Below are 16484 nucleotides of genomic sequence, written 5' to 3'. Positions count from 1 at the left end.
TTTCTCTAGTCACTGGCTTCCATCTCTCATCCACTGTGTTCCAAGGCAACAAGAGGTGAGCTCTAGTGACATTGAGGCGGTCCTCTGAGAACACCATACAAGTTCTGACGGTCCAGTTTCTATTCCCAAGGCCTTTCTGGCCTGCCGCTCAGCTCCCACCAGCATTTGCAGCACTATGGTCAGTACGAGGCGGCTCTACCTCACTGGTCCAGTCCAGTCCCATTTATTTTAGCTGGGGAAAATGGTACATCTATTCTCACCCTAATTTTTAACCAGGAAAACAGCTATTTTGAACAAGATAACCCTTGTACCAGACAGAAAACCCATGATTCAAAGTCTAGTTCCAGCTGTGCCAGGAGAATACTGAAAATAAAGAGAGAAAAGAACCGGGAGCCACAGCCCATCAAGCTTCCAAGATGGAGGCGGGTGTGCCTGCTGCACATCCCTAACTTCTCAGCCTACCATCTTGTCCAGGAATGGGCCCAGTCCACGTCTGCATTTTGAGTGTAGCTCAGGAAATAGTGACTAAGTTTGCACAGTCATTTACTATGCTGCATTAGAAGCGAAGGAATTTGCACTGTACTTTACCGTTCTGCATAGATGGCAGGTCTCAGTAAGACTGGAAAAGACCATCTTATCTCTCACATGGTCTGGTCCCCTCAGTACCCCCACTGAGTGTGGGAACTCAAGGCCTTATAGATGGCTGATCATTAGGAAAAGCTTATGTGGGTTTCTATTTGCCACCAGCATGTCTATGTATTCACCTGTGTACTGTCTGACAAACAGGTTAAAGGGTTTCCTCTCTTGCTTTGAGGCATTAAAGCAAATAAACCCTTTCCTCTCCAAGTTGCTTTTGGTCATGGTGTTTATCACAAAAACAGAAAAGAATGAACAGAAATTTACTAGCTAGTTGGATATTGCTGTGATAGACCTGACCGTGTTGTTTTCTGGAAGGATTATGGAAATTTTAGAGCTTTGGGCTGGAAAAAGTCATTGAATGCTCAGAGCTTATAGAGCTACTATTGTGGGAGTTTAGAAAATAAGAATGTTTACAGAAATACAGATGATGGAGGCCTGGCTAATGGAGATTCTGGGGGAGGTTTGAGAGTCCCTCAAACACTATCAGGGCTGTACATGTGACATTTTCAATACAGAATCTGGAAGCGAAAGTTCTGTGTTTTACTGGGACAATAAATGCTAACTGGCTGGGGCTGAAAAATCAGTTGTGTTAAGAAGATAGCACCATCACTGAGGTGAAATCTCCTGGGAAGTACGTCCTCAGGGTCAGCACACAGAAGTTGTGATCCAGTGAGGAGTCAAGGCTGCATCTCGAGTTGGCAGTCAAACTTGGTAATGTCCAAGAGTCTCCTACAAGTACACAGCTGAGGCTTGGCACCACATAGCAGAGTTGGAGTTCCTGAAGACAGGCCAGAAAAGGTGAAGGGTACAGCTTCAGTCACAGTGGAAACTCCAGGATTAAAGGGGTCCTGGGGAGAATCTGAAGCCTGGCACCATGTGAAGCCAGGAGAGGCCACTGGTGAAGGTGCAGCCTCAGTTACAGTGGAGATCCACCATATTGGAGATGCCAGAACCAAGGACAGCAGCAGGCACAGCGTGAAGCTGGTCTGAGCCTAGGAGACAAGCTGTGTGTGCTGCAGATGGCACAGCTGGACAAGTGGAGCCGCCCAAACCTTTTGGAGTCCTGAAGATTGTGAGTTCATCCCAGATGTCGGACACTGAGCTACACTGCTGGACTTTGATTTTGATGACGTGTGCCTGATTCTTCCCATTTGAAATAAGAAAATATGTTTTTTATTTTATAGGAGCCCAGTTAAATTAACTTTGGATTTTAAAAGAGAACTTAAACTTTTAAATTGTTGGAATTTTCAAAGACTGTGGGACTTTTAAGGTTGTACTGTACTTTATATTATGATAGTAACATAAGATCCTGCAGATACACAAGAAAGGAAAGGTTATGGTTCAGAAGTGTTGTATTTATGTGTCAAGTCAACAAGGGTCAACTTGATACAAACCAGAGACACCTGGGAGGAACTGTATCCATCAGAAGAGACACCTGGGAGGAGGGGTCCCAAGCGAGGAACTGTGCCCATCAGATTGCTCTGTGGGGCATTTTCTTGACTACTGAGTCACGGTGTGGGCCGGCCCAGCCCACTGTGGGTGGTGTCACCCCTGGCAGGTGGGCCTGGGTTACAGAAGAAAGCAGGCTGAGCAGAGGCCAGGGGAGCAAGCCAGAAAGGCGCCTCCTTCCATGGTCTGTGCTTCAGCTCCTGCCTTGAGTTCTTGCTCTGACATCCCTCAAAGATGAACTGTGGCTTGGAAGTGTAACATGAAATAAATCTTCCACACCTCCCAAGTAGATTTTGGTCAGTGTTTCATCAAAGCAACAGAGCAAACAAGGGCAGGCATGCTAGGCCAATGTCAGACATTTAAGATTTTGTTAAGTGCTACTAATTTATGTGCTCACAGCAATGTAGGAGAGTTTAATTTTCCTATATAGTTACTTTCACTGTTTGTCTTTGCAATCTGATTTTTATTTATATTTATTATTTTTAAAATTTTTATTTTTATTTTATGTGTATGCATGTATTGCCTGCATGTAGGTAAGTGCACCCTTGTCATGCAGAAGAGGCTGTCAGATCCCCTGGGACTGGAGTTATGGACAGTTGTTAGTTGCCATGTAGGTGCTGGGATTCGAACCCAGGTCCTCTGCCAGTGTTCTTAACTGCTGAGCCATCTCTCTAGCCCCACAATCTGATTTTTAAAATAATTATGAATCATACATATGAACGGGTTTCACTGTGACTTTCCATATAGGCAAATATTGTGCTTTGATCACATCCACCCTCCCAACTGCCCTTTCTTATCTTCTCTCTCACTCCTTCCCAGAAATCCCTCTACTTTCCAGTCACCCTCCTAACTATTTTTACTTTTACCTTCTTGCTCCACATGAAAGCACTACTTGTCTTTGTGCACCACATCACATTTTCTTATGTTTAAAGATAACTAAATGGGACTTTGGTATGTCCATCAACAAAGCCAAGCTTCAAACTGGGTAAATTCTGATACTTGAGAAAAAAAATTTATGTATAAACTTTCAGATCATACTGGGCACTTATGCAAATAAACAGGCAGGATTCTCGCATATGAAAAGCACACTTTCATAGAAGATTATGGGAAAATATATTCAAATCCCCACAGACCCTATCCCATTCAACACCACACCACAATCCCTAGCCTGCTTCTCTGAAGTAAGCAGCATCCTACTCAGCTCAGCACAGCAGGGCTCAGTAACTACAGACTGGCAAACCTGTAATTTTGGATAACATTCTCCCTGAAGTGCAGAACCACTCAGTTGAGAGGAGGACCATGCCTGGGAGACCATCTAGGATTACTGGTTACCATGGGAGTCCTTTCCTTGAGCATACAGGTTTCTGAACAGTTTTTCACAACTCCCTATCCTTACAAAAGGTGTGCAGTGTCACAGAAGCAGCATGAAATTTCTTTCAACTCCTTAAAGAGCAACGTGGGCATTAGCCTAAGAAAACGAACCTTGTAACAAGCTGAATGCTTTAAATGCAAATGTGACTGTCAGAAGTGCTCCCCTCACCAGGTGTCCACTGCTGACTTGGAAGCCCTTGAAAACGACCACCTGCACTGTGTGCCCCCTGTGAGCCAGAGCAGGTTCTTTGCCCACGTGACTTCCCTTCAAGTGACAGCTAAGACTTCCAGGGAAGAATGTAACCAGGCATATTTTCAGTAAAGACAGGTCAAGCAGTTTAATAGCAGAATGTGCCTGGCAGTTAGGACTGGGTGATGGAAACATTCTGTTTTTGTTCCTCTACATGGAGTATCTATCTACCCGAATCGACTTGAATAAGCAACTGATGCAAGGAATGCGTTTTAGGCAGGGTTAATGGATCAGGCACTCAAATGCTGACTTTTCACACATCATGGCCAAACATGTGTCTACAGAATGGCAACATCCTACAGAGAAAGATCAAGCCTGAATCAGGATGGAAAGCTTATTTATGGAATGCCTAGGCACTCCATGAACAATTTATTTTTAAGATACCTCCTAATCCCTGAACACTGAGGCATGCTCTCATTATAACATTAACAGAGAAGAATGCATGGTTGCTTGGTGCCATCTGACTAGCAGGAGTGGCACTCTGCAGTGAGGTCTTTGTCACATAGGTAAGGGAACAGAACAGTGTCTGGGGGATAATAGTGTGCATGGGCCTCACTGGGTCCCGCCTGCCTGGGCCTCTGGACTCTGTCCCAGCGCTCATTCCCTCTCCGTTCTGCACACACAGTTCTGCTGTTCTGGGTCCTCACCTGCATTTATCCATGTTAAGATGGAATGTTCTGGAGGAGAGAACTGTGCCCTTCAATAAACAGATCTTTGCATTTATATCAAAGACTTACAAGTAACTCTCATATGTTCTGGTTTATTCTGCTAGGTAGACTTCTATGTCACTTCCCTCCCTTAACATCCTTCCAAGGACTTAGCTTATTTTGCCTACTGTGGGGAAAGCCCTTGACTATCTCATCATTATTCAAAGCGTAACTGCTGGCATTCAGCTAATGGCACCACACCATCCGGAACCAAGCTGGTCTCTGGGCCTGTCTCCTAAAAGGCTAAGTGTAGAAAAAGCCTCTCAGAAAGCTCCAGGACTGTCTGACCTTAGCAAGGACAGTCTGTGTGCTCTGTAATAAAAAGGACCGATTCTCCTGGGATACCTTTGATCACAACTACAAACAGAGTGGGGTGGGAAAGGTCCTCTGGCCATGGGAAAGCCCAGCCTGTTGGTGCCTTTGGTGAGTTAATGAACTACTGTCACTGTGGCTCAGGAAGCTGCTTTGTAAATATGCTTTACCTGTAATTGTTCGAGGAGGTCAAGGTTCTGTTTGCGTAGGCTGCTGTTGGTTTTCTCTAATTTATCTATTCTTTGGTTGTCACTGAGTGGAGAGGAATCAATAAGTTCTTCTTGAAGTACATGGTACTCAACCTCATAGGCTTGTAACTGTTTGGCGATATCCATCTCAAACACCTGTGGGATACAGAAAACTTATCAGAGGGTGAAACAAGTCTCCCACATGCACATGCACCTATACAAATACTCATGTCAACATCTGTCCATCACCCCTTAGCCTCACAGCTGGCAAGCCACAAAGAAATAAGAAAAACTCTCAGCACTCTCAGCTCTGAGAAGGTCAGAAGGAAGGATGTAAGAAACGTCTAGAAATAATTCCAAAGGAACTGTAAGTACAGGTTCTGAGATTTTTCTTAAATAAAGCAAAAACTTTTTTTTTTAAAAGGCTTTCAAAATTTCATTTTTAGCTCTTACTTGTTTTCTCTGAATATTCTATCAGATTAAATACATTGGCTATAGGTAGAACAGTGACAAAATAAAAGTATAGCCTATTTGCATAGTCACCACGTCGAAGTTTAATTAAAATTCAGCTAGTTTTCAGAGTTGCAAGAAGAGTGAAGTAATGGAGCTGTTTATTGGAATGTCCTCTTTGTGGAGCCAACCCCAAATGTCACCCACACAGATGACTGAATACAAAACAATGCCTGGCTTGTCTCTCTTCCTATAAGAGCAGTGATGACAGAGCCAGATGTGTGGAAGAAACCCCAAAGTGCACAAGTGACTCAGGTGATGGTGTCTGTTCTTTCTCCTGGTGAGGAAGCAGCAGGGCTAGATAAGAGAGAGCTGTAGCGAGTCAGAGGGTAGATACCATACTGTCCAAGGCATCCCCTCCCTTCCTGTGTCCCTGTGGTGACCCTGTAGGCAGGGGCCACTCAGTGCAAGAGTGCAGCCCTATATTAGTTATTTTCTTGTTACTGTGACAAAATACCTGACAAAAGCTTAAGGAAGGAAAGATTTATTTGGTTCACAATTTACGAGTCCAGTCAGTCCATCATGGCAGGAGAGTCCTGACAGCAGAAGCATGAGGTTCATACTGAGGAAGCAGACAAGAGATAAAAGTTGGTGCTTGGCTTGCTCTCTCCTTTATCTTCAGTTTGGCCCATGGAATGGTAGGCCTTCCTACTCAATTAACCTAATCTAGAAACTCCCCCTCATAGATGTGTCCAGAGGTTTGTCTCCTATGTGATTTTAGATCTTATCAAGGTGACGATCAACAGTATCAACAGTAACCGTCACAGCCCTCAAGGTAGATCTGGCAGATCTGAGAGTCTGGTCAGGTTCTTCTTGCCTGTTAGACCTTCTATAATGAGTCTGTTAGGTCAGAAGACTCTTCTGAGAATGCAGTCAGACTTCATAAGGGCAGAAACTGACTACTGTATTTCCTTACGAAGGAACCTCCAACAGAGTTCAGAGCCATAGAAAACAAGCTTCTGTTGATGGATGCTCTAAGCACTGGAACCATCTCCAAAAGCCACTGGCCTTCTCACCATATCCAACAATCTCACTCTATCTCCCTTCTGATGAACTTTCAGCTTCCTGCTTTTCAGTTTAACTCAATGATTACTACTAAGGATATTCAAGTCATTCTATGGCTACCAAAATACATGCTATCTGTAGGGGGGAGGGAGAACAATTAATTTTATCAACCTGATCTTTTTGTCCCTGAGACTGTATAGGGACCTATAGTCCCTAAGTGACCATAAGGTCAGTGGGCACTAGTATCTCATTTACAGTACAGGTTAACTGACTTGGGCTGAGTCAGCTTTGAAATTGGTGCTCCACTGGCAAATCTCTGAATAATCCTGAGAAACTTATTTAACCTTGCTGGCCTCAGTTCTTGGCTTCCTACACAAGGTAGTAACATCTCTCTTCCAGCATCCTGCTGGGGATGAAAGGAGGCAGCTCACAGAAGTTTCCAGTACATACCTGGCAAGCTCTTCTTAGCTGAGGGATGTGGTTTTCACTCACCTGTCAGAAATCCTTGTATTTCAATTCAAGTCTCAGACCTACAATGGATGCCATATCATGGAATTTCTGAATAGTCTTCTCAGAGCAAAAACCACAAACATGAACTTGGAGATTGCTACAGCACAAGTGTGTAATTACAAACAGTACTGAGTATCATCTCCTAACCTGTAAAAGTTAGGAACAAAGCCTCTGGCCTTTTGTGTAGGCTGATGATGTGTTAAGGTTAAAGGCTCCCAGCTGTGACCATAGGCCACACTCTTCCAGGCCTCCATGAACTCCTAGGAAATATCCCGGGCCCTAAATGTCTCAGTTTAATTGTAACATCTAGTCAAAACAGTCCATGATTTTGCAGTTGTGCCCCAGAAATGGTCCAAAACCACAGCAGTCTGTGGCTGATGGTGAAAGCCTTGAATAGTAGGTTCGGTCTTAGGTCACTGACTTGAGCAAAGGATAGAAAAAAAGGAAGGACCCTTCTTGCACACTTAGAGGCACAAGTAGATCCACTGATGATGCCAGTTCCTACGCCCCACCCCCCGACCCCCAAGCAGAAAGGCCTACGATTGAAGCCTGATCTCATGGTGGCATATCTCAGAGAAACACAATCAATAAACTGAAAATGTTAGATACTGGGTGATGATTGGGGGGAGCGGGGATCAACATACACTGGGGGAGGAGTTTCTTGGGCAAGGGCAGGTCCTTCCTAGGCACATGAGAGGCCAGGGGAAGCTACCTCCAATGAGATTTGGCTGGGCCTTCTAGAACCCATTCCCTAAGCACGGTCACTCCAAAGAGCTGCCAGGACCAGCCTTGTGCTCCAGCCTTCCTTCTACATCCATCTCAGAGCAACTCCATTTGAGCTGTAATTACTGGGGATCTGGTGCCTTTCTACCAACTTGCTCTTGCTTTCTCTAAGATTTTCAAGCAAGTTCCAGAATTTGGGTACTCAAAGGTGCATTCTCTTCTGCCTGCCAAAGCAAGAATTACCTATTTCCCTATGTTTAGTGTTTTTCCAAAAAGACAAACCATGAGTTTTGTACTGAAGCAATAAAGCTGTATTATAGGACACATGGAAAATAAAAACCACCAACACAACATCCTTCATCTTTATACTTCCTTTCATCCTTATTACTATAAGCATATTTTTCTGGTTGTAAACACAACATAAAATACCCTAGCCCACTCTTTCCACTTAATTTGATATTCTAAGAGCTTTCTCATGTTGCGCTATGTTCTCCATAACCATAACTATAAATGGCTTCATGGTTCTTTACCAACTCAGCATACCACAAACATGTCAGCCCATTCATCACATGTTGGACATCTTGATATGTTCAATTTTTGTTATTATAAATGACAACTCTAAGAGAATTTACTTACATATGGATTTTCCCATATTTTGGACTAATTCCTAAGGATACATTCCAAAAACTGGGATTACTGAGTCAGGAGAGCATGGGTATTTTACTGCCTTGTGATATTTGTTGCCAAACCACTTCCCATGTAGGAATAATCAAGTTATGGTACCACTAGCATGTACTGGTAGCATACCCTCAGTGCCACATACTGGCATGCACTGATGTGCCAGATTTAGCACACCTTCAGTGCTGTATATTGGCATTAAAGAAAGTCAGTTTGTTAATCTAGTAGGTAAGGCATTATATGCTATGCAGAAAATTAGGTTATCCATGACACTAAATATTTTTCCAGATGTCTGTCTGCTAGATGGCTGTCCCCTTCAGTGAGAGGGAAGAGCCATCTAGCAGGTCACCTGCTTGTGCTATTGGATCATTTGCTACTGAAGACTCAATGTTTTTCTGTTCAGTCAGTACACATGGTACAATGCAGCCACTAACTGGTGGCCTGTAGACCTAGCCACATGCTTTTGGCTTTCCTAACTTCTAAACCTTTCCCCAAATCTGTTGGTTGTGCAGGCCAGTGGGAGCAGTCTGCTTGGGTATCAGCAACAAGGGGGCAGTGTCTGTAGTGAACTTAAAAGCCATTATAAGGCTAACTAAAATCCGACCTGCTTTAAATTCTCACCACATGGAGCAGCTGAGCGATGCCAGTGGTGGAACACTTCTGCTGTGGCGTTCCACCCCCTTGGTGTGGTATCGCTGACTGTCCTTTTAGAAACACTCGTTTCCAACAGTGCAAGAGGCTGCCTTCTGAATACAGGAGCTTTGTGAAGACTTTCCTTTCCACCTGACAAGCTCAAGTACAACAGGGAAAAATGCACTGAGTAAAGATACCCACAGCAGAGGTTACACAAGGTCCTGTGCCTATGGATCCCCTGGGGATCTCATGAATGTGCAAATTTTGAGTCAGTAGGTCTGGGATGGGGCCCCAGTTCTGCCTTTCTAACAAGTTGCTACATGATCTGATGATGCTGGTTTGGGGCCACACTGCAGAGACCTAAACCAAGCTGAAAGGCTGAGGCCTGCCTCCCAAAGTGAACTTTTGACTCTTCCTGCTACAAACTGAACAGAGACTGCAGGTGGCACAGCACTCACCATGACAAGTCTGCAACACTGCTGTCCCTCAGTTCTGGTCGTTCCCAGAGTGCCCTCTTTGTGGGTAGGAAGATGCTTAGTTTACTGCACCCAACAGTTCTCCCAGTGAGCACAAGGTCAGAGAGAGGAGTATCAGTGGCTTCAGAGTCCCTAGGTCTTCTGCCCTGGAAAGCTGACCTTGGAAATTCCTCTGAGGCTGCTCTCAGTGTGACTATACTGAGCCAAGGTTCTGGAGCCCTGTCCCTAGACGCTCTCTCCCATCCAGGAATCAGGCTGTGCCCCAGTTGCTCAATTGGTCTTACAAGGAGGGCATCTAATAAAATGGGGTAATGCTGCCACAGAGGATCATGCCCCACCATAGCTACACCCAGTCTATACACAGGGCCATATGCTCTGTCACTTTCAAGGACGGCATTCACTACTTCCATCCTGTAGACCTCCCAGGTTGGAGCCTGGGGACTCCCCAAGGCCATCAAGGAACTGTGCTACACACCTCAGACCTGATCCCTATAAAAGACTTAAGTTCAAGTACCCTCTTCAGGGGAGGAGGCAGCAAGCCTAAGAACACTCAGAGGTCAAGTTCCACACTGTATCACAGGTGGGAAGGAGGGCAGGGAGCTGCCTGCGCTCTTACCTGTTTTCTATCAAGGCTATTCTTGGAATGAAAACCTGGGCTCCACATGGAGACTCCACGTAGCCTACACTCTATTACCTCACCATCGAAGCTAAAAGCGTCTGGTACCTAGAGCCGCTCTGTTTTCCTTCTCCTGTGTCTGTGACATGTGCTGTGATCGTCTAGCTCAGGGGTAGCAAACTATCGCCTGTGGACCTATTCAACCTACTGCCTGTTTTATGATTGCATCAGGACCACTTCATCCCCCTCCTGCTGCCTATGGCTCTTCTGCACTGCGAACGCAGAGGTGGGTAGCTGCAGCAGAAGCCTTATGAGCAGTTGATCCTAAAACACCTCTTAACTAGCCTCCACACAAAATGTTGGCTAAGTGGACTTCGCTCATTCTTTTAGATCCAGATGGACTCAACTACCTCAGCTCCAACACTCCACCCTCAGGCACCCTGAGGCCTCACCCTTAGAGGCCCTGCCACTGTCTACAGGGTGTTGAGTATACCTCATTAAAAACAGAGATTGGGGTTCCTACCTCCATCAGTGTAACAGCAGACCGCCAGAGAGTACTGGGTTCTGGCCTCCCTTTGGCATAGGGGCTGAGAATGCACTGGACTGCCTGAGAGCACCCAGATCCTGCCTCCACTTGGTGGTGAGCTTCCCCTAATTGCACCATACCCATCCACCTACCTGGGATTTTGTGAGGCCCCTCCCAAGGCCCCAGGGCAGACCTGGCTTTAATAGGCTAAGGCTGAGATCCTAGGGGACAGCCTGCCAGGGTGGGCTCCCACCTCTATATGTGTAGTGGACACCAACAGAGAGTGCTGGGTCTGGCCTCCCTCTGGCATAGGGGCTGAGAACACAGCAGACCAACTGAGAGTCCCCAAACCCACCCCTGGCCCCCTTAGGGAATTTCCCAAATTTTCTCTGAGTTTCTGCTAACAGGGGTCCAAACCTTAGAAAAAAGCCTGAGTGCACATGACTAGAACCTGACTAGGGCTTTTGTGAGTGCTCCTAAATAGATGATCTGAAGCCACCAGTTCCCTCCAAAAAAAAAAACCCTGAGAGAATCTAAAACCTGTACCAACCAGCTTTACATAACCAATAAGGAAAGGACCTAGGCACCCTGATAATACAAACAGAAACATACTTCAACTTAATTCTCATATCAGAATCATAAACAAAAGAAATTCACATGCCAAAATCACAACAAAAGAATAATAAAATGGAAAGCCAAAACTATGTCCCCACCAAACTACACCAGTCCTATAGAAGAGTTCTACAAGGAGAACCCCCTAGAGATAACCCAGGACACTGAATTTAAAAGAACAATCATAAACATTACCAAGGAATTCAATGAATTTAAAGAACACATGAACAAACAAATCAAAGAACCAAAAGAAGATAAGGAAAAGCTTCTGAATGAATTCACAAAAGAGAAACACTAAAGAAAATGCAGGCAGAAATGAAGAAGGAAGTGCAAAACTCAGTAAGCTGACTTGAAACAAGGGAAAGCCTCACCTCTAGAATGAATGAAATGGAAAACAGAAAATCAACACTGGAGGATAAAGTTGAGGAATTGGACTCAAGCAAAGATTATGGAACATTTGAAAAAACATAGGAAGGGAATATACAAGAGATGTGGGACACCATGAAAAGACCAAATCTACAGATCATAGGAATAGAGGAAGGAGAAGAATTTCAGGTTAATGGTGTTGACCAGATCTTAAACAGGATTGTAGAAGAGAATTTCCTGAAATTAAGGAAAGACATCCCCATACAAATACAGGAAGCATATAGAACACCAAATAGACAGGATCAGAAAAGAAACTACCCATGACATATCATAGATAAAAACACTAAATGTACAGAACAAAGAGAGAATACTGAAAGCAGCAAAAGAAAAACAAGTCACATACAAAGGAAAGCCCATCAGAATTACAGCTGACTTATCAATGCAAACTATGAAAGCAAGAAGAGCCTGGACCAAGGTATTTCCAGTTCTACATGACAATAGATGCCAGCCCAGAATACTATACCCAGCAAAAATGTCTATTATACTTGAGGGGGAAAGAAAAATCTTCCATGACATGAATAGCCTGAAAGAATACATGTCCACAAAACCAGCCCTTCAGAGAATACTTAAGGCAATACAGAGAGCAGAGAGAGAAACAACTATACACTGGGCAATGAAAGAAAATAAAGGTATAACTGAGGAAACACAAAATTAGAGAACACAAACAGCAATCAAAATGATGGCAACCAATATACATCTTTCAATAATAACCTTAAATATCAATGGACTGAACTTCCCAGTCAAAAGACACAGGCTAAGTGAATGGATTAAGAAACAAAATCCATTTCTTTTCTGTCTGCAAGAAAACCATCTCACCTTCAAGGCCAGGCACTACCTTAGGGTCAAAGGATGGATGCGGTCACCGCCAGCGGTGGCTTATTTTATGTGTATGAGTGTATTGCCTGCATGTATGTGAGTGCGCCTGGGTTGTGCAATGCCGTGGAAGTCAGAAAAGGGCTTCGGATTCCCCTGAAACTGGAGTTAAGGACAGTTCATAGTTGACGTGTGGGTACTGGGAATCGAACCTGGGTCCTCTGCAAGAGAAGTCAGTGCTCTTAACTGCTGAGCCATCTCTCCAGCCTCAGGGGTTAACAGGTACTACCTTAAGGTAAAGAATGGAAAAGAATATTTAAAACAAATGTCACTAAGAAACAAGGAGAGATTGCAATTTTAATATCTTATAAAAGAGATTTCAAAGTAAAACTAATCAGAAGAGATAAGGAGGTCACTTCATTCTGATCAATGGAACAATTAACCAAGAAGATATTACAACCCTGAACATGTATGCACCAAACTCTGGTGCACTCAAATTCATAAAAATAACACTATAGGACTTTAAGGCACAAATTAACCCCAACTCAGTAATAGTAGGGGACTTTAATCCCCACTGTCTTCATTAGACAGGTCAACTGGACAAAGAATAAAGAAAGACGTCTGAATTAAATGATACCATACATCAAATGGACCTAACAGACATCTTTCGAATACTCCACCCAAGAATACACTTTCTACTCAGCACTCACTCCATGGAACTGTTTCAAAAGTTTCAAAAAGATCATTCATCATGATTAAGTAGCCTTTATCCCAGAGACGCAGGGATGGTTCAATATATGTCATTAATCACATAAATGGACTCAAAGACAAAAACCACATCATCATCTCAATAGATGCAGAAAAGGCTTTTGACAAAATTCAGCATGCATTTATGTTCAAAGTCCTAGAGGGACTTGGACTAGAAGGAACATATCTCAACATAATTAAAGCTATATACAACAAACCCACAGCCAACATCATTCTAAATGGAGAAAAACTGGAAGCATTCCCATTAAAATCAGGAACCAGGCAAGGATGTCCACTATCTCCACTCCTTTTCAACATAGTGCTTGAAACTCTTGCTAGAGCAATAAGACAGAAGAAGGAAATTAAAGGAGTACTAATTGGAAAAGAAGAGGTCAAAATACCACGTTTTGCAGATGATATAATATTATACCTAAGAGATCCCAAAAGTTCCACCAGAAAACTTCTAGAACTGATCAATACTTTGAATAGAGTGGCAGGTTATAAAATCAATCTACAAAAATCAGTAGCCTTTCTATCTATCAACAATAAACAATTGGAGAAAGAGTACAGAGAAATGTTCCCATTCACAATTGCTGAAAAAAAAAAAACAAAAACAAAAAAACACTTGGAATAAATCTGACCAAAGACACCAAAGATCTCTACAATGAAAATCTTAACTTGTTAAAGAAAGAGACTGAGGAAGACATTAGGAAATGGAAGGACCTCCCATGCTCATGGATTGGAAGAATTAATATTGTTAAAATGACCATCCTACCAAAAGCAATATATAGATTCAATGCAATCCCAATAAAAATCCCCATGACATACTTCACAGAATTAGAAAAAAAATCCTTAAATTCAAATGGAAGCACAAAAGACCCCGGACAGCCAAAGCAGCACAAAGAACAATGCTGGGGAATTACTATAGCAGATCTCAAAGTATACTACAGAGCTATAGTTACAAAAACAGCATGGTACTGGCACAAAAATAGACACATAGATCAATGGAACATCATCAAAGACCCAAATCTGAGTACATGCAATTTCAGCCACCTGATATTTGACAAAGGTGCCAAGAACACACAATGGAGGAAAGACAGCATCTTCAACAAATGGTGCTGGCAAAACTGGATCTCCACCTGTAGAAGAATGAAACTAGATCCTTATCTTTCAAAGTCAACTCCAAATGGATCAAAGACCAGGGTGAAACTGGAAACCCTGAAAGCATTAGAAGAAAATACTGGCAGTAACTTACAAGATATAGGTATAGGAAAGGATTTTCTAAATCAGACAGAAGTTGCTCAGGAATTAAGGTCAGCAATCAACAAGTGAGACCTCATTAAACTAAAAAGCTTCTGTACAGCAAAAGAAACAATCAAAAAGGTGAAGAGAAAACCCACAGAATGGGAAAATATCTTAACCAGTGACTCATCTGACAGAGGTTTAACATCCAGAATCTATAAAGAACTCAAAAAACAAAGAACTGAGAAATCAAATGACCCAATTAAAAGACGGGCTAAAGCTCTAAACAGAGAGTTCTCAATGGAAGAAATAAAGATGGCTAAGAAACATCTCAAAAAGTGTTCAACATTGTTAGTAATTATAGAAATGCAAATTAAAACAACTACGGTATCACCTTACCCCAATCAGACTGGCTAGGATCAAGAGAACAAATGATACCAAATGCTGGCAAGGATGTGGAGAAGGGAATGCTCATTCACTGCTGGTGGGATTGCAAACTGGTGCAACCTCTATGGAAAACAGTGTGGAGAACTCTTAAAAAACTGAAAATGAACCTACCACATGACCCCATTATACCACTCCCTGGCATATACCCAAAGGACTTATCCCATTGTAGAGACACTTGTACAACCATGTTTGTTGCTGCTCTTTTCACAATAGCTAAGAGATGGAAGCAACCTATATGGCCCTCAACTGACAAGTGATTAACAGAAATGTGGCATATTTACACAATGGAGTTCTATTCATCCATAAAGAAAGATGAAATAATGAAATTTGCAGGTAAAAGGATGGATCTAGAAACTGTTATACTAAGTGAAGTAACACAGACTCAGAAAAACGATGTATGTTCTTCCTCATATGTGGCTCCTAGCACCAAATCCTTTTAAATTCCAGGTCCTTTTAATAAGATGATGCTGTACACCGGTCTCTTCTGCATGAAATAACTACCATCATCATGACTTCAGCTGTGTCTGATCGCTAAACCTCGTCACAATTGGGCTTGTTGACGGTTGTGCTCGTTCATTAAAGGAGGGCCAAGCGGGGTCATTGGACCCTCACCAGAGTATCCGGCCACTCTTCCCAGCCAACTGTATGTAATTTGGGCCTAATCATACATGGTCTCCTGGATTTGGGGAGGGCTAAAGTATACAGTTTGAGGAAGGCTAGGAAGAGCAGGCATGACCCACGCTGGATAAAGGCTTTCCAGTGTGCATAGGCTCAGGTCATACATGCACCTCAGCAACCCCTCAGTTATCTCGGTAAGCTCCATAAATTTATTGGTTCCCCAGTAAAACTTTACTCAAACATTGGCTTGACACTAGAACCTTAAAAGGGAATAAGCATTGCTTAGTATCCCCAGGAATTCTCACAATAGATGGAAAATTTATTTGTTAATGCTATTATGTCTCATAATTATTTAAAAAAAAGGAAAAGAAAATGAGACTATAAAAGATGTTAAAAAGATATGTGAATGGAGATATTTTCCAAAACAGAAAAAATGAGAAAGCCCAAGCAAGAGATGAAGGTCTGTGTAAGTCTGTTATGATATAAAAGGGATGAGACAAAAATAATATACACGTAATCTTAAAATTTCTAAGGTCATAGTTTAATCAACTAGTTTAAGGAACAAAATATATGTCTAGTCAATGTTTATCTGAGAATATTTGTTTTTTACCCAGGCTTTATCTACATAGCACATGGTAATTCAAGGTACCAGACTGGTGGAACTAACATTATTGGATGTTTAACAGCCATACTTTGAGGCCTATGCTAACCTGGTCAGAGGGACTTAAAGGACAGTTTTTGCCCCTTGCCCTCCAAGGTTGGCTAAGTTCCAGGAGACTATGGAACATCTCTCAAAATGTCCTGTAACTGTGGTCACCTGTCCTCTTGTTCAGGGAGGCCATGGAGACCCCACAAGATGGACTTGAACCAGTGTCCAGTCTACAAGAGGAGGATCAATTCAGGAAACATTTCCTCCATGCTTCCAAGTGAAGCCAGACATGGTCGAGCAGGACCTTTGACTTATCTTCACATAGATGGAACTGGTA

At 42.9% G+C, this 16484-nt stretch overlaps 1 protein-coding gene across 1 annotated transcript in view; it reads right to left on the bottom strand.

The window, feature by feature from the left end:
* Positions 1 to 16484, bottom strand: part of Tbc1d1 (TBC1 domain family member 1) — a gene marked incomplete in the record, with an annotated part of 275507 nt that overhangs the window by 2493 nt on the left and 256530 nt on the right. The window contains 1 exon segment of the mRNA XM_017798190.2: positions 4899 to 5072. Within this exon segment, the coding sequence (XP_017653679.2) occupies positions 4899 to 5072 (174 nt within the window).

Source organism: Nannospalax galili, unplaced genomic scaffold (assembly GCF_000622305.1).
Source record: "Nannospalax galili isolate Female #2095 unplaced genomic scaffold, S.galili_v1.0 scaffold236, whole genome shotgun sequence".
NCBI lineage: Eukaryota > Metazoa > Chordata > Mammalia > Rodentia > Spalacidae > Nannospalax > Nannospalax galili.
This window is presented reverse-complemented; position numbering and strand designations above follow the sequence as displayed.